Below are 20,507 nucleotides of genomic sequence, written 5' to 3' on the forward strand. Positions count from 1 at the left end.
TATATATATATATATATATATATATATTTGTTGCTTTTTATGCACATCGTTGAAACTGATGAAAATAAAAATCCGAAAATGTGACAAGTCAGAAATTCGTTTAAAAATTCTAATAAAGTTTTTTCTGCCAATCTTGTGCTAATTTTTCTTAATTTCATCATTATTTTTTTTCAAATTATTTTTTTCAACATTAATATAACCTCTAAGTCTTAATTTCTTATAATTACAATTAATATAATTCCTTAAATCATCCACGAACATAACATGAAATTTCAATCTACGTAAATATTCTTCCCTTCGAGTCCTTTTTCAAATACGTCATTTACATAAGTCCAAAGAGCATATTAATTTAATTATTTTGTTCATATTTTTTCAATAATTTTATTTATAAGCAGCAGAGGGAGCACTTTTTTAGTTGCTTCAATTGTCGCTCATATATTTGTAAAAAAAATCTTGGAATATTGGAATAGTAATATCGAAAAATTAATTTTATTAAAAAGAATGTATATTATTTTAAATAAATTTTCAATTTCAAGTAGTTAAGATACGCAGTGTGTGATGAATGATTTTTGCAATGAATCCATCATTTATATTTATAATAGATATTTTAAACATTATGTTATACATTTGTAGGATTTGCTTAGAGTGTTCTCGCAAAACTCCAGATCATCGTGAGTTACTAAAGTATCTTCTTGAATTTTTCATAATATGTGAGCTCTGTCGATTGGGAGCTTTATTTCTTCAAGCTTCTTTCGCTTTCAGTATATATGTAAATAATCATAATTCTTTTAATAGCAAAGCGCAGTTAAAGTTTGCTGACAAACAATTTTCATAACATTAAATTCGATGTCGAAATATTTATTGAAGTTGGCAAATGTTTATCGTGGAGAATTAGATCTGCATCATACACTAAAACTACGCTCCACAGTCGCACGCATCGCCAATTAATCATATTCACCTCCTCGATCGTTGGATCAAACACATCTTCGGCTTTGAGCTTTCAATGTTTATTATCGACACTGTAATTACTTTAATAATCCAAGTGTCGTAAAGGTCTGCGTCCTCCCTACATGATTAGCCTAATGACGGAGCCCGAAGTCATGCCCTAAGGTTCAACAAAGCCCGACGAAAAGCGCGCCTGCCGCGGAAAATAACATCTCCACTCAACCACAAAGCCAAGCAAACAACACGTAGCATCAGAATACTCGGATGAATGTCGCGTGCGACTTTATGCCGCGGAGCTTTAAAGTTCCGGTAAACGCCCCACCGAGTGCCTCTTCGCCACGACCAGCGTCGCGCTCGCCGGGGCGTCAGCAAAATAAAGTCGTCGCGCGAGTCGGGGAAATAAAAGCGCCCCCCTCCCCCCCTCCGCCCCCTCCACTGTCCGCCGTCCCCCGGCCTCTCACGCGCATCGTTCCTCCATCGACGTAACCACGTTTACGCGACGGCGCCTCGGCGCAGTAAGTGCGCGGGGGTCGCGCATTTGACCTTTGGAGCTCCGGTGGAAGCTGCGCGCGTCGGGAGGGTCGCGAGGCCGGGGCGCAGCGTCGAGTCCGCGACTGCCGCGCGCAAAGTGCACTTTCCGCCTTGGCTCCCTTGGAGCGTCGGGGGCGCAACGAACGGCCGTCGGCGTGTTCCTGGTACTACTCGGGCCTGTTCGAGGTACGGCCGGGGGACGGAGCGAGATAAAGGGCTTCCATTGTCGTTTCAATTGTTGGCGGAAGAGGCTCGTTATCCGCTCCTCTGCCCCTCGAGCCTCTCCCCCTCTCCACCCAACTATCTGTCTTTATTTTCTACCGGCGAAATTGGGATCCAACGGTCGGGCCGCGTGATTTCCCCTCTACGCGACTTTCGGTGACTCTCATCGTTAGTTACGCGTATGCATGTGCACGTAACGTTGGACGGATCACTTTTATCGGTCCCCGTTTACTTATCCGGCCTCGGCAATCAGCGCCTCTCCTTTTGTAATATTCATGTGCAATTATATAGATATTGTATATGTATTCGTCTTGAGTCAGTGTCGTTTCGCCTCTCTCTCTCTCTCTCTCTCTCTCTCTCTCTCTCATGCTGTGATTAATAGGTGCGGGAGAGTTAGTCGGGGTGACACCGAGCACGTATACCATCGTTTTTCCTATTTTACTGGCGATCAAGGAGCTGCATCGTCGCTGAAAAGACATATAAACTTCTATTGATATCAACCATTTCATCCGTTAAATGGTGTTCGATTACTGTTTTTGTCTCACTGTAGTAATAATAAGGTTAGCACTAATGATACATAAGTCATTGCGCTTACCAAACTATTATCAAAAGACTAAAAGGTCATTCAAGGTACATCAGGCTTATTTACATAATACTTGGTGTAACTAATGTGTTATTATTGGAAAGATTATTAAATTTGTATTTTCAGTGGAGGACTACACGGGCTTTTTATATACAATTAAAACTTGAAACCACAATGAAAAATATTGTTACTCCTCGTAAAAAAAAAAAAAAAAAAAAAAAAAAAAAAAAAATAAAAATTATAGTCTTGATTTATTCTTGCATGCAAAGCCTTAAAGATTCTATGAAAATTCAGGCTTACATAGTAATCGCAAGGCGCACGTTGCAATTATAAGCAGTGAGTTTAGGCGAATTGGTACGTAAGAATAGAAAGCATTATTTTTCTTATTGATAATAAACAACGTAAAATACGAGAAGTATAACGATTATCAATGCATTAGTTCTATCAATGTCGTATCTATTAGCAAAACAATTGTTCTGTAGTAATCAAAATTAAAAGCAATCGGCAATATTAAACATGTCCTATTAAAATAGAAAAATAATAAAATTATAATAAATTTTTATATAAATTTATATATATATATATATATATATATATATATAGAGAGAGAGAGAGAGAGAGAGAGAGAGAGAGATTATGTATAAAATATTGGTTGAAATGTATTCAACTGTCATTCTAGTATATACAACAAATGTTTGTTATATCTGTTAATAAATTTTTTTCAATATATAGTATAGGAAATTATATTTTACTTGCTCTTTTCCATTTATAACTTGACAAAGAAAACTCAATCACTTTCTCTCTTTAAACATATATATGTATGATATGCTAACGTGGACGCAAGCACAGACATATGAAAAAAGTTTCTTTCATAATGATTTCATAATTTCATTGTTTGGAAGCAAATAATTTGTAATGAAATGAAATGACTAAAAATTATTTTCAAATAGTCAAATGTTATAGCGATTCATTTATTTTTCAACAAGATCCGAGATCGATTTTTTAGCTCACGTTCGGTGAACGAATGGTTTCAAATAAAATAAATCCATGGTATATTATAAGAATAAAAGAATCACTTGATAGTGTTTGATTGTCAATCCTCATTAGTAATTCCAGACTTTCCTTTAAACATTTATTTGCTGAATAATTGGTACTCAACTTTTATTAATACAATTTTAAAAAGATGTTGAAAAAATTACGGAATTTGTTTCTGTATTTAATATGATTTTAGATTTTTAGTAGCAATTTTCTTTTTAAAAATTATATTATGCCACTTGTGTGATCATTCATTATTCCGAGTAGCTTTTTATCTACAATCATTTGTAATAATATAAATGTTTTTGTATAATCGAGCATGTCTTGTAATTAAAAGGTAATATCCATAAGAAAATGGTTAAAGCCACGTGATGTAATTGAATTTTAAAACAATTTGCCGATTAATATCTATTATATATAAACTATTTTTTCATTAAGTAAATTGTAAGTATAGTAATAAGTGTATTTATATATAAACTATTTTTTCATTAAGTAAATTGTAAGAATATGTTTGTGGAAACATTGAAAAAAGCTTATTTTATATCTTATTAATATTTATGATATATTGGTGATGGGAAATTTTAACTACTAATGTACTCGAAAAAAAGAGAAAAAAAAATTATCTAATTGCAATTTTAATACTTTTCGCTTGTTTTCGTGCCATCGATATACCACCCCCCCCCCCCAAAAGACATAAAGAAATATATAAAGTTATATATAAATAATAGAGGCTGAAATAACGTATATTCGGTTATTTACTCGTATGACATTGAGATCGGTTCTTTGAATTTTTAGATTTTTTTTCTTTTCTACGGTTAATTTATGCTTTACGTATTCTGCGTATAGAATATACTTTACTGCTGTAAAGGCTCGGGCGCGCGCGCGCGTGTGTGAATGCGTGTGTGTACAAGGTATTATAAATGAATGATACATTAATTAATAGCGAATATGTGATTAAATATCTGCGTAGGATATAATCTCTAATCATTTTAACGTTTTCCTTCGTTTGAACGGATTGAATTCTAATAAGATAAAATAAATAAAGACTTTGAATTGTAAAAGTAAGTATTTTTAAATCGACTGCGCTACAGAGAACTGCGAAAAGTATATAACTCGAAAAGCTTAAAATAATTTGAAACTTTAACGAATACTTTAGCCAACAGAATTTTCCTGCTTTATTACTCTAAACGAAAGTCCTGATATTTTTCGATGAAGAAATTAAGATAGACGAAGAGGCACTACTATACATATCTCTCTCATAACAAAATACATCTTTTCCAGCAAGCAGTCTTTCCAGTCACAATATATTCTAATAACACGTGAATATCATTGAAATATATACGAGAGGTCATAAGTTTGAAAGTATCGGCGAGATAATCTCGATTCTCGCGCGGGTTAATGCGTACATGCAGGGGGGCACATCTGAAAGTCGAAGCGATACCGTCTTACAATATAGGAAAGAAAACATTGGCGCAGGAAAAATATAATGTAGGTAAGGGCGAGGGGCGATATGTAAAGAGATAGAGAGAGTCGGAGAGAGAGAGAGAGAGAGAGAGAGAGAGAGAGAGAGAGTGACTTGGAGAGAGTTGGAGAGAGGGAGAGAGAGTTGGAGAGAGGGAGAGTTGGAGAGAGAGTGACTTGGAGAGAGAGAGTGAGTTGGAGAGGAAGAGCGAGTGAGAGCTAGTGGGTTGGTTTGGCCAGAGACGCGGTGGGGAGAGGGGAATCGGTTAAATTGGTGAGCGGGGCGGGTTTGGAGGGGGGGGGGGGCGATGGGAGGGAGATAGAGCGCGATTGGACCGATAGAGCGCGATTGTACCGTTACACACGCAGAGAAACGCGCAAGAGCAGCGAGCAGCGGCTACGCGCACGTATACAGCTGCGCGATGCCACCACCCGACGCTCGACGGCGAGAACGAGGCGGGAGTATTTGCGACCACCACCTCGAAGTCGCGGCCGCGATCAGTCGACCCCGTGCAACGCGGCACGTTGGCCGTCGCGCCATATTCATTTGTCCGCGATCTCAGCTTACCGCTCATTCATACCTTGTCGGCCAGTCCTTATCATTACCTCCCCGCACGCCCAAATCGCCATAACCATCGCCGCAAAGCGAGTCGGCTAGTGTCGATCGGGTAGTCAGCGGTGGAAGACTGTGATTTTATTCAAGTGCTGGGACGAAAGACGTCGGCTGTCGGAGCGGCGACGGGAACAAGCGCCCGACGACGTCCGACTGTGCTAACTGGGCTTATGTCAACGCGATTCTACCTACGCGCCCTTCTCCGAGTACAGTACACCCGAGATGCTGGCAATACGTCGTCGGCCTTAAGAAGACAGGATAATTAATCGAGATCGGGCCCGGAGACTGGCCGCTTGATCGCGCGCGATTAAACCACCCCTGCCGCCCAGGACGTGGAGGAGGGTAGGGATAGAGTAACTTGTTGAGTCATGGGATCGTTGGCGATGCTGGCGCTATCGTTAGTGCTGCTGCTGCTGTTTAAGCCGGCGAGCATAAGCGTCGAAGCGAGCGACGATGGGTTTCACGACAGGAAGGAGGCGTACGAGGAGGACCCTTCGGACGATCCTCTGGTCGTCGAGACGACGAGCGGCCTAATGCGCGGCTTTTCGCGCACGATTTTCGATCGCGAGGTGCACGGCTATTACGGCGTGCCGTTCGCCAAAGCACCGGTCGGTCCGTTGCGCTTTCGCAAGCCCGAGCCCATCGAGCCTTGGCACGGTGTACTTAACGCCACTCGGATGCCCAACAGCTGCATACAGGAGCGCTACGATTACTTCCCGGGATTCGAGGGCGAGGAGATGTGGAACCCGAACACTAACGTGAGCGAGGACTGCCTCTACATGAACGTTTGGGTGCCAAAGAGACCGCGGCTCCGCCATAAGGGCAGCCCCGAGTCGCCCGACCATCACGGTGGTATGCCCATCCTCGTTTGGATTTACGGGGGCGGCTACATGACCGGGACCGCGACTCTCGACGTCTACGACGCTGCAATTATGGCCGCGCAGAGCGATACCATCGTCGCAGCCATGCAGTACCGCGTGGGGGCGTTTGGTTTTCTTTATCTGAGCCAGTACTTCGAGGACGATGGCGAGGCACCGGGTAACATGGGACTCTGGGATCAGGCGATGGCGCTACAGTGGCTCAAGGACAACGCCAAGGTCCTCGGGGGCGATCCCAATCGCATAACGATCTTCGGGGAATCGGCGGGCGGGGGATCGGTGTCGTTGCATCTAATGTCGCCGGTGACGAGGGGATTGGTGAGACGCGGCATCCTGCAGAGTGGCACGCTTAACGCGCCGTGGAGCTACATGAGCGCGGAGAAGGCCAACGAGGTCGCCCAAATCCTCGTGCAGGACTGCAATTGTAACTCGAGTATGTTGGAAGAGAACGCGACACGGGTGATGGAATGCATGAAGTCTGTCGACGCAAAGACCATTTCCGTGCAGCAATGGAATAGTTACAGTGGCATCCTGGGCTTTCCCTCGGCCCCGACGATCGACGGTGTGTTTCTGCCGAAGGACCCGCTGGAACTGCTGCGCGACTCGGACTTCGATAAAACCGAGATCGTCATCGGCAACAATGAAAACGAAGGTAAGCCGAGTTAGTCAATCTTTAGTTAGCTCTCGGATTGTTATCGCCGCACTTTCAAGGTCGAGGATTTTCCGAATAAGTCACTTTCACGTACGTTGCATCGATGGCAATTGCGCACAATTGCGAAATTACGCAACATGGCCCGCTTAGCTTTAAGGTCGGTCTCGTCCCCTTCATTTCACTAAGGAGACAATTAAATTCTTTCATTGCATGAATTATAGATACGATAATGACACGATGAAGCTAATATTTGCATTTATCAGTAATGTGCGACTACTTTCGCCATCCCAGCAATCGTGTATTCGTCACTCGAGCTTCAATAATTATCGACAGCCCGGAAAATTTATAATATCGCGGTATTATAATGCGACGAAAGGACATTATTAATTATGTCGACATTTTAAATATTCAACTATCGTAATCTAACACTCATTTGTATAAGTTGCAAAAAATTTTCACATTATTTTTCCATAGTTATCATTTATTTGTTTTATTTATTATATTATTTATTGAGAATTAATGGTGTATAATGGAGTAGGATGAGACTCAAAATTATATTATAAATTTTATAAATGTTTGTAAAGGAAAAAGTTTAGGTGCGTTTAATGATGTACTATTACTTCAAACGTATAATTCATAAATTATTATAATTCAAAAATAAATAAATTATTATTAATAAATAATATTATTAGAATATCAATTTGCTTATTATTGGCAATTTTGTGCATTGAGATGATTATATCATGAAAAGTTAAAAGTATACTAAAAGCCACTTAGATTTTGTTTTATTCAATCGAATAATTAATCATTAACTTTATAACTATGTAATTATAAATTTTTGTTTCAATCTTAATGTAGCAAAGCATTTCTACAGATATACAATAAAAACTGCTCTGATCTGAGCTACAACCTCGATGTGCGTGCGTGCGTGCGTGCGTGCGTGCGTGCGTACGTGCGTGCGTACGTGCGTGCGTACGTGCGTACGTGCGTGCGTGTTTTTTTTTTACATATAATAATTTTTCATACATATAGATAGTTTTATCAAAGTATCTGGATATTTATTATTATTATTATTATTATTATTATTATTATTTTAAAAAAAATAATACAATTATGACTTTGACGTACTTTAACGATAAGAAAACGTCAGGATATTAAGTAAATATTTTTACATCAAAAGGTGAATGGCATAAAATATTTACAAATGCTATTGATATGAAAGCAAGCGAAGACATTGTTTAAAAGAAGATTTAGAGAGCATTTATAAATGAATACACTGTAATCATCAAATGGCGACCCTTAAAAAGTTTCTGGAGCGTCAGCTAAAAGTCGTACTAATTCATTGTCACAAGCCTGTACTTACGTGATTATCTTATGTAAATTGCTCAGCAAATGCAATAGATACGAAGAAGTGAGAGATGAAAGAGAGGGTATCGCATACATACGATACCGTCTGCAATATACAAGTACTTTTGATTATAATGAATCAGCATAATGCATACATGCATGCAATTTGTCAGAATTACATTCACACTGATGAGACATTCGATTATGAGCTTACAATGTAATAAGAAATTGCCATAATGAATTTCTTTCTAAATTTATTTAGGAAAATGACAAGAATAGTCGTTTGTTGTTATTAATGTGATGCAATGGGTAGATTTTTATAATACGGTCACTCAATAGCATATGAAATATCGTAATATTGCAAATAATGAATTAGGAAATATGATTTTGATAATTTCATCTGTCGATTATTATTTGAATGTTTTGAATATTGATTATATTTGCCATTCGAGCGTGCTTTTTTCATAACGATTACATGGCATCCGTAATACGACATAATTGCAAATATACCGGCATGATTAAGCGATTTAGCAATTTTCAGTGGTGTAATATACTCAATGTTAATTAACAATATCTGTAAAATAAAATTGAATATTATGCCGAGGTCGTTTTATCGCCGGCAAAGTCAATTATTTAAAATAATATACTTTAAAATCTGTTAAATTTAATGCAGGTAATTTATTTTTTATGTACGATCGAGTTAACACTGTCGGCGTGTAAATAAAAAAAAAAAAAGCACATAAATAATACCAATAAATAATATATACTTTTTATTAAATTGAATTGCCGTATGTTGCTTGTAAAAAAATAATTAACACTCGGTACCATCGTAATCGTTGTCTACAAATACAATAATTTGTAGATTAACTTTTTATTAAAATTCTCGTAATCAATTGTTAGGAAATTATAGCCTAAAAATGATTAAAGAAACTGCATATTTTAATCTTTTAATGCAATTTAATATGTACATATTACAAATGAATTTCACGTATATTGTAATTAAAAGAAATTAATTGGACTAATTAATTGATTTTTCTTATATTTCTTGTTCGTAATTCAAATTACTCGTTTCATCGTAAAAATTTTATATACCAAACTAATCATATGTCAATATTACACTTTTATCGATTATAATTAATACGCTTAACATTTTGGAATCGTAAGATTAACTTTAGATTAAGCTGCAAAAGATTTTTCTGCGAGCTAAGTTTTCCTATACATAGTGCTACAGTCTATATGGTTCTAGTGTATTTCTTTTTATTCTTTTAGTTTGGTAAAGTGTGATTTAGTTCAGCAGTAACCTAAAGATTTTAAGATTTTCGTCTCCCTTAAGCTTTGCTTTGAATTTTTATTTTGCATTCTATTCCCAACCACTTATATGTGAGTTTTATTTCAAATGCGGATTGGTTCTCTTGGTGATATTGAATTTATTTTAATAAGCAACACGACTGTTTCCGCCAAGATGTTTTTTTTTTTTTTTTGAATACTCTTCGACTAATTGTTCAAGCTTCTAAAAGATTTAGGAAATTTTTATGTATCTTTGTTCGATATACATGTAGATACATCCGAGCACGTGTAGTTTTTGTATATTCTCTGATTTATATGAAAATAGGAATAATTAGCCTCCAAATATGTTTTTAACAATGTTTATATGATGAATATGACGTTTTTTTTCTTCTCTCGTCTCAATTATTTATGGATATGTTTGTGACAAGTTTAAGTAATTAGATTTTCCAAGAATATTATCTGCGCATCTGTGAACATTGTTTTCCTCAATAACAAAAGCTCTATTTCTAAAAATCTATCAATTTGAACGAATTTATTCTTATCAATAGTTAATTATTTATAATTAAACGAGAATAAATTAATTTTGTGTGTGTGTGTGTGTGTGTGTGTGTGTGCGTGTGTGCGCGCGCGTGCATTATTTGATACTTTTGAAATTGTATATTAATGTTGATAAAAATGTTTTCATTATAAAATATTTTCAATAATAAAATAAGCATTTACATAGGCACAGGGTTTTGATGGAATATTAATATATATTAATTTTTTTTTTAATTAGGTAAATAATTTTATGAATTGTGCTTTGTTATGTTTTTGTTAAATATATGTGAAAATAGGAGTGTGAAAGTACAGTTAAGCAAAGATTCATTAATTTATTGTAGTAAAGCATATAACTATGATAATATAATCTATGTGTCATCTTGAAGGTTATCAATTGCTATAATTTATTTTATATATCATTTCATAGTCTTTAGGTATTACAATTGGGTTAGTTTTATTGTTTGGACTATATTTATCGTCTTCTTCAATTATAATCACCATTGAAAATCTATTCCCTCGTTACATTTTTTCTCTCTATACTTTCATTTGTTTCAATATTTTTATTTTTACAACTAAACAATAATCTATTTATCAATTAATTTTTACAAATAAAATTCAATATACAATGGCAACATATGTGTGTTCGCGTACATTCATTTATTTCTATTTCTATCTCAACATCCTATTATCTATTTATTATGGGCGATTCATTATTTAGATGCAATATATATTTCTTACATTAAACTAATCTATCATTTTTATCTATTTATTAGATTGTATTCATTAGTGTCGATGTACACGTTTTTATTGCGTACTTTGTGAGAATGTCATTATGATGTTATGGATATTATGTTTGTTAAGCTCGTAAGAAATTTTTTTTTTTTCCCTATTATTCATTACCTTATATGGTTTATACAGTATTTTAACAATAATTGTTTATAAAATTCCTAATGAACTTTCAATTCTCACACAAGGTTTTATTAAATTTGATATATTTGCTTTGTTAATTTCCTTTCAATATCGACTTGTTTTATTTTACTTTAATCGATTATTCATATGTATATTTGACAACGGATTAATAATATTATAATTTTCAGTATTTAATTCAGTATTATCATGTAGTTATTATTATGTTACTTCTGTATTAATTTTTCTAATGTTTGTTCTTCAAGCGCCGTTATGATAATATCTAAACTTATATCAAATTTTCTAAGTTAAACGTACTTTCGATGTTATTTCATTAGTATTATTATTTTTATATTATTTCTAAGATATAATAGCTTATAGAATGATTAATGCTTAAAATATTATTTTGATTATTCTCACTTTGCATTATTAATTATTTGATTTTTCTATTATTCAATGAATAATTAGCATTTGAACTTCCTTAATTTATTTTCCGAATTGATGATTCATCATGTGGACTTACTACACTTTATAATTAATCATACATTTTACATTAAAATATAACAATTAAGAACTTTTATTTTTTTTATTTACTTCTTAATACACCTAATGGAATCTAAAATCGAAGTATATTTGATATAAAAAAAAAAAAAAAAAAACCATAAGATTATCTTTCGCTATTCGTAAATACCTTGTGATACGAAATTTTTAATTTTTACTTACCGACTTACGATATAACTATATTTTTTCAAAATTTCACTATTTTAGAATTGAAATTAATTTATGACTTATGTATGTCGAGTGAATAAGTTATAATTTTTTTCAACATTTATTTCTGTAGATATCTTTAAAATGAAAATTAAGTCATAGGCGATCATTATTTTATTTTATTAAGTATATATTTTATATGAGATAGACTAAAATATAACATTTGCAATAATGTTAAGTACTTGGATATTGCATATTTGATACATAACACACGATATAGAGGTAATTTGATACAGAATTAAAAGTAGAAGTTTTATTTCGTTAATATAATGATTGTTAATAAATATATTTCTTTTTTTTTTTTTTATTCATTCATGAATTATGGCATCCTGTTAGTCTTATTTTAATAGCATGATAATATAAAACAATTATTCGAAACTGTTTGATTTTCAGGCTCTAATTGCCAATGTTTCGATAGTTTTATAATAATTTGCCGCCCTCCCTAGTGGATGCTTGGAAAGGAGTTAAGTCGTAGGATTGTTGAAATGTGTAATGCGTGCAGACTCCGTTAAAATATAGTTTATTAACAGTTACATTAATAATGAGCTGAATTCACATCTCATAGGAGAGTGTAAACTCTGTCGTTTCACAATGATGTGGTTGCTCTTTGATGATGACGATGTTGTTGCTGATCATGTAATGATCAGAAATGGGTCACTTGTTGTGTAAATAACGTGATATCTGCTTGTAATGTAAGGATTAGCAGAGATATGTGCACATTCCTTGAAAGGACGTGTGGCTCGAACGAATTGCTATTCATACTCGCAGCGATGCAGTTGCCTTGCCTAATCATGTGATGAATAGTTATTTGGAAAAAAAACTACTGGCATACCTTGATGATGAGGAATAACTTGATACCGTGATTCCTGTAATCCAATATTTTCTTGCAATGTAGTCAGCAGCCTTGACTGCTTGTGAATCGTAGCATATTGGATAGTTGAACGCGTATTCCCTTGTAATGGCTTCACTGCGTTTAGCGTAACTGAAAGATTAACTTGCGGCTGTAAACTTTGACTCAATACCAGAATAGCGTAATGACTGATAAACTGATTGACTGACTAAGTTACAATGAGTGTCTAAGTGTGGTGTGTTTCCTTTTAATATCCGCGTGGCAACTTACTGAGCTGGCAACGATGTATCGGTGCTGCTATGCGGAAAATCTTGCATGACGTGCGAGACTAAAGCTTTAGAAGTTTCGAGAACTCCAGGAAAGCAAAGCTTTAGAAGGGTGGAGAATTCCAACCGACGTTGCTATGCGAAGCCCAAATAAACATTGTAGGACATTTGAAAGTATGGCTTTGGAATATCCGAGAATTCTCGGAATCGAATGTTTACAAATATAGTGAGCTAGAAGGCCCATAACTTTCCGAGAGTCAAAGTCTCGGAAAATGTTCCAATTCCAAACATTTCGCAGGCCATCATCAATTTTATCGATGATTATTCCTCTTTGTCGAGGATTTATAATACTGCCAATTTCCGTATAGGTCTTACCATGCTGGTCCAAGCTGTTTTTAGTGTAACTACTCTGATCAGCAGCCCATCTTTGTCGGGATTAATGATAATTACTCTAGCGAGAGGCCACGTACAAGGTGGATGATTCCATTCAAGGATTGACTGTTGCTGCTGTAAATAATGAGCTGACATTGTGACCAGAATTGCCGTACACGTTGTTGTATCAATTTCCATCGAGACAATCCTGTTATTGACAATGTCTTGTGAGACGGTTCTAGAATGGTAGTGAGCGAGCTCTCGATTAAGAAATGTCCGGGGGTGAGTAGGGTTGAATTCCCATTGAGTGATGTCTCATGAGAGCATATTTACTATCTGTTGATGTTCGAGGGGGTGCGTTGAACGAATAATCTTTTGAGAGCGGCATCATTACCGATGAAAGTTGTCCCGCAATCCGAGTGCAATATGTTTGCGATTTTTCGACGAGCAGTGAATCGTCTATAAGCGGAAATTCAACCATTGATTGCGTAGTCAGAGACTATCCCGAGGTGTATAGCTGATGTGGCAAATCACACAAAAACATAGATCCAAGCTTTATGAATTTTTGCTCCATGTCCCTTCCATGTCTTTATGATTAAGCAATCGGCATAGTCAACTCCTGTACGAGCGAATGGTCGTGATGGCGTCACTCTAGAGTTGTCCCATCAATTAGCCAGTGTATGCTAAAGTAAGTGGCCTGCCTCCATGGAGAGTACATTGGTGTACTTAGTTAAAGACGAGAGTTGAAAAGTGTGATTTTCACGAGAGAATAGCCGAATGCTTGTTGTCATGGATGAGTGAAGCTCTGTCGAGTCTTTCATGAACCCTGATGAGTCGTTGATTGGTCGACGTTTGCTATCAGTCGACTGAATGCATGATTCTCTGATAAGTGAGCCTTGGAGTGAAGAACTCTTAATTCTTTAAAGAAGTATACTTTATCCAAAATATCCTTGCCTTTTCTAAGGCTCTCTTAGTTGGTTATCTGGAGAGTAAACGACATCTCATAATTTCTCCTTAGGCGTGGGATGAATATGAAACAGAGTGCAGTCGTTCTCAGCAATTTATTCAGTGATGATTATCTGTATATTATATCCATGTTTCACATTATTTCAGACTCTGCTGGATTCGATGTCCCAGGTACATATCACCATTAAGCGTTTGGGGTAAGATCCTGAACGATGAAAATTCTATTTCTTACAAATTCTCTCCATCTTGATGGATGAGACTTTCCGTCATCCATGCGAGGATTACCCGCGAGTCAGTCCAGAGATGGGCTACCTTGACGTCCATTTTCAACGTGGCTAGGATAGGACTGTGTTAGTTTCGATAGGTTAGTAGTGCTGCAACTTGCTGCAATCTTAGTATTGTGATTCTCATGAGAGGTGTTACTTTAGTCTTGGAATACATTAATGCAGTCATAATGTTATTTGATTCGTGCACGGATACGTATATGACTGTCGATATTGATAATAGTGTTGCATGAGAGAACCCATGTAGCTGTATGTGTGAGGTGCCCTTTATGTTGCGCCAACCTGGCGTTGTAATGTCAGTCAAGTTGGCGAGATCTCTTGTAATAGTCAGTCATCGTGCATAAAGCTGCGATGTCAGTGTCTCGTCCCATTGGAGTTTGTGCAGCTACAGCTCCTGCATGAATATTTTTGTTCACCGTACAACAGTCCAAACAACAATCTATAAAAGGCTTTTATAATGTTTAATCTTTTTTAATAATTAATTTTACAATTTAACGATATTGATTTTTCTCTTACTTGTACTATAAATAATAATAAGAATATTTCGAGTTATTATTTTTTTTACGGAGCTTACAATTAATTTCCTCTTGAAATTCTATTTTGTATTAATTTGCATTTTCAACGCTTATTATCCATTCATTAACACTACAATGGCAATAATAGCTTGTCTGTTCAATTATGAACAAGATTCATCGCTCTATAATATAAAACCTAATCAGGGAGAATAAATTTAAAAAGTTTTTTTCCAACTTACGCTAACGACACTTTTTTCGGGTACGATTGATACGATGCCACATGGAAGATGACAGTCGCTAAAGGAGAGCGAAGTTTCCGTTGTTGACCTGAACTTTTGTTTTTTAAGAATTTTCTTCCGTACTTCGCCTCGGAATTTAACGAGAACGACCATGACAATCATGATGTGGACGCTAACAGGAAATTCAGTTAAAAATAATCGGTAATTGAATGATTAGTGAATAAGCGGTGGAATAGTAAGGGAGGCGAACAAACCCAGAGCGAGTTTTGAAACTTTGTTTTATTCTTTTTTTTTTTGGTTTGAGGCGGTATATGCGTTAGCGATGTCAGAATTGGTCAGCAAAAACAATGGGAGTAAAGTGTACCGAATGGGAAAAAAGTTTTGTCAAATTTATCGATATGCAGTATGAATAAATTATTGGTCGCTGCACCAAACAGACGAATACTTTCATTTACCTTGATGTGCCTGAGCGTTCAGAAATAGTTTCCAACAACTGAAATTTGTATTCAATTACGTCACATTATATAATATTAAGTCAGTCGAGTATTGAAATATTAATTTTTGTCAGTTAATTATTCGATAAATTGTTTTTTAAACAGGCGAATCAAAACAAATGCACTGAAAAGTCATGAAAGTATAATTGAAAAATAATTTTGTATATATATTAAGTTATTATACAAAAAAAAAAAAAAAAAAAAAAAAAAAAATGTTGTTAAATGAACTATTTTTATCAAATAAACGCTATTTCTTATTTATTTTACGAATATAGTTAATAATTAAAATACTTATATATTTTAATGTAATTTTTTGTTTTTTTTTTTATCTTTTTTAATATTTTATTTTATAGTTAGTTGCTGAATTTTTCTACTTTCATATGTCGAGGATTTCAAGCATGGAACAATATTTTCATGCGAATCAAGAAAATATGTAAAGAGAAAAAATGGAATTTCAAATTTTTCGTTTACTCAGCTTTTGTTTCACATAAGCATTGATAAAGTATTGCTCATTTGTAAACCTTCGCTACATTTTTATTTTTAACTGCAGATAGTAAGGTGAACTACGAAAGATAAATATATGAAATATATTAAAGGATATGTGAAATCACGTTCATGATGTAGATGAACGAACATTCCGATCTCAACGTTCTGATTTTTTATATTATTTGATACAGTATTCTAAGAATTACGTTTCTACATACTATTCAATGGACTATTGTTTATTATATGTATGATCTTCGTACATGAAGCAATATGACCACAATAAATAATAACGAGAAGTTATATCTATACCTAATGTTACAAATTCAGTACGGCTGCATGCAAAAGCCAATGTATAGTGTAGCGATAGTAAATTTTTAATTGAATAGGAAAATGAGGCATATACACGAATGGGAAAACATTTTATTCTCATTGTTAATGAAACGCACGTTATATACATAATGAAATGAATTTTTCTCATAAAAAAATTTATATTACTTAAGTAGAGTGAAGCAAGCTGTTTTAAGTTGTAATCAATGCGTTAACGCAAAATTATGCCTCCAAATTGATGTGAAGCCTTTAATGTAGTTTAAAGGTTTACCCCAACTTGACTTTTGTCCCCCTAATAGGACTAACTTTCCCTCTTATTCCCTTTCTCGTATTCAGAATGTTACCTTTCCCCATTTTTTCACCCTTTATAAGTGGATTTCTCTCTCTCTCTCTCTCTCTCTCTCTCTCTCTCTCTCTCTCTCTCTTACTTACATCCTCTTTCTTGCTTCCGCCATTCATTCTACACTCTTGTTTTATCTGTGACTCTTTCTTTTATACCTAAATGTTTCGTTTCTTAGAAAAGAAATATCAATGATTTTATTAAATTACAGTATCGATTTTAGTGTGTACATATGAAAAGTAATGAACTATAACTCATATGTAACAATTTGATTGGTGAAAATATTTATGTCAACAAATCAAAAATGTGATTGGAATTTGAAAAATTTGTCATTGTATGTCATTATTTGGGGAAAAAAGCTCGATTCATTTCGATCATTATCGTGAAATTCTTTAATGTGTTTGTATTGAAATATTATTATTATTCTTACTATTATGATTAATAATACAACCTAATATACTGAAATCATATCACAAAACAAAATTTATAAACCTTTCCATTTTTTACACACACACACACATATTTATATATATATATATATATATATATAATAATAATTTATTAAATATTTTAATAAGATTATGAATTGTAATTAAACTTAAATTAGATCGTCCAAAGAGGTAGAGTTGGTAAACAGGTGGTGTATCGGTTGCAACACGTGCGTTCATTCAGCAATTCAGCAGCTGCCAATGTGTGGTCCATTGAATCTCGGCAAATAGGAGAAGATACGCGAAAACGCTCGAGGCTTCTGAGCGTAAAGTATACATACGTCTCGTGCCTTCTCCAAAGATAAATTCGACCACGCCTACATGCCACAACCGTTCGTACATAGTAGTTACGCGAGAAATCAGCCGGGAATCATGTGTGTACGATGATACGTCTATTCAATAACACGTGGATTATTTAGAAATAATCATTATCCGTACTAAATAGCAGTTGAGATATAGAAAAATTTCAATTTATAATATTCCGTCCCATTGTAGATATTAGTAGATATTCGTAAATATTAATAATACCAACGTTAAAAGTTTCTACGTTACCATATTTCTAATTATGGTTCGAGCAGTTCCTAGACTATCGCTTTAAATATGTTAATTATGCTTTCTCATTGAAATACTGCGGTCTGGTATAAAAAAAAGAAGTAAAATAATAAATTCAATAATCAGTATTCATTGGATTGAGCCGGAAATTCGACAATTGTATAAAGATTTTGTTGAAATTGAAAAGACGTTTGATTCGGTATGATTATGAAGCTGTTATGATTTTTGGATTAGCCTGTATGTCATTTTATACAAATGTTATTAAAATTGAGAAAATATTGAAGGAAGAGGGGTGATAAAATACAAAACACGACTGAGTTCTCTTATCTTGGTTAACCGCTAGTCGCTCTTACACTCTGTGCTTTCAAAAATTTATGCAACCGCCTTGTAGTATACACGTCGTACGTGTAAATACATAGTTGGCGAAGCGTCGTTGATTCAGGGATTCGTAAAGCGAACGGTCGTTTGTGTAAGAAAACGAGAGAGAGAGAGAGAGAGAGAGAGAGAGAGAGAGAGAGAGAGAGAGAGAGAGAAAGAAAAATAAATGAACGTAGATTATATTATACGTTACCTTTTCAGCCCATCATAATTTTTTTTTAAATTATATGCCACTCAAAATTTTGGCTCACCGTTCATGGAGAGAAGAGCGTAAAAGTGTGGAAAAAGCAATATAAATAACGAGTGTGTACAAGGGAGAGGTAAGGAGCGATACGATATGAATTTATTATGAATTTAAGCTATACGAATTCAAATTTATATATTTGCTCATTTGCTTTAATTTTTTTTTTTAACCTTTATAACTGTTTTATTTAATTATTTATGTAAGAGTTATTAACACGTGAGGGAATTATTGATGTATCACAATAGGAATCGATCCATTCTTTCTTTGATTTTCCAAGTTTGTTTTAATGAAAAATATTTTTGTCGACTTTATTTAATATTCTAAAGAGACAATTAATTTTTTGAGAAGAAAATTTACAGGTTAATGATAACAACAAATCAATAAATTAATATTAATTACACTGCAATGAATTGTTAGTTGATTATTTGGTGATTTGCTTTATTTGCTTTAATATTCATTTTCATTAAAAAAGATTTTCTGTTTACACGTATTATAGTATTTGTTGAAATTTATCCATTTAAGTTTCAGAGTATAGGATTCTGCTAATATTACGTGAATAATTCTGAACAAATCAAATCTTATATAATCAGCTTCAAATAATACGTGTAAATAATAATAGCATAAGACATAGTTAGTTCGTAATAATTAAAAATCCAATTATAAACTCTTCATTACTTAAAGCATGGAATATGAATTAATTACCCTATATGAATTAAATGTTTGTAAATTGAATGAGGACGAAAAATTTAAACATTTTTATTTGTTGAATAAATTTGGAAGCAACGTAAATAATTCATTAATTTAAATTGTATTAGTAGAAGTATATAACGGTAAGTCAGAATTCACTAAATCTGAATTTGGAATTACACAAGTTCGAAATTTAATTATATATATATATATATATATATATACAAAGCTTCGTAAATTTATTGGCTATTTTCTTAATTTTATTTTTTAATTAAAAGACAAGACTTCTTCGATACTCAATATGCTGTATGTACACAGTGTTTATCCCATTCTCCTCAGCTGCAAAATAAGCGTGCTATTTAAAACTTCCATTGTCCATGTTAATTGTTAAAATACGAATGTATTTTATAAATGGCCCTTATCACAGACGACATGATACTCATTCGATTCTTTTATTCTTTTAACAGCGTAAACAATTGCATGGCGGTTGACTAGTGACCGAGTCTTGAGGATAAGCACACTTGTACATAAATATCGATATGCGGTTGCCAGTCGATTAGTGCCACCCACAATCTTATATATATATATATATATATATCACCTACATGTCTATGGCTCTTACGCGACTTTATACGAGCGCCATTCTCTTGCATCTTTAATCGCCAACGGAAGCAGAGTCGAAGGAAAGTAGTAAGCGCACGTCACCGTGATATCTAATAGACATTGTCAGGTGGTACTTGATGTATAGAATAGCGCCACATCGATTCATTCTCGCATACCGCAATCATATAAAAGAAACCAAGACAAACGTCTTTCGGTTTTACCGACCCAATCCCTCCCCCCACGCTTCTTTCATCGAGATGTGTTAGTGAACGTAAATTAGTCTATTAGGCCAAGTGCCTTTTTAATCTATCATGATAATAATATGTAGATAATTGCAAATATGATAATTTCGACAGTTAAAAGAAAAAAATTAGATGAAAACTATTCTGACATGTCATTTCTTTGAATTTGCAAAATTTTAGCGTTATTAGTAACTTTCCTAGCTAAGACCATTGAATAATGTTATTTTTTTTTTTTTTAGACGATATTCAGATCAAAAAGATAATTACTTTCATTAATTTCTATCTGCGTTCAGTAGTTTGAGAAATCATTTTACATATAATAAAGAGAGAGAGAGAGAGAGAGAGAGAAAGAAAACAGACACGTGGCCAAAGTAATTTAATTTTTAAAGGAAGTAATTTTAAAATTTTC

The 20,507-nt window shown here is 34.4% G+C and overlaps 1 protein-coding gene across 1 annotated transcript in view; it reads left to right on the top strand.

Moving 5' to 3' along the window:
- The first annotated feature begins 5,815 nt into the window (after nt 1-5,815).
- The window catches only part of AChE-2 (acetylcholinesterase 2), a 130,295-nt gene continuing 115,603 nt past the window's right edge, over nt 5,816-20,507 (top strand). The window contains exon 1 of the mRNA XM_011500217.1: nt 5,816-6,920. Coding sequence (XP_011498519.1) covers nt 5,924-6,920 — 997 coding nt within the window. The 5' untranslated portion in view covers nt 5,816-5,923. The remainder of the gene's footprint in view (nt 6,921-20,507) is intronic.

Source organism: Ceratosolen solmsi, unplaced genomic scaffold, assembly GCF_000503995.2.
Source record: "Ceratosolen solmsi marchali unplaced genomic scaffold, CerSol_1.0 scaffold41, whole genome shotgun sequence".
Lineage (NCBI taxonomy): Eukaryota > Metazoa > Arthropoda > Insecta > Hymenoptera > Agaonidae > Ceratosolen > Ceratosolen solmsi.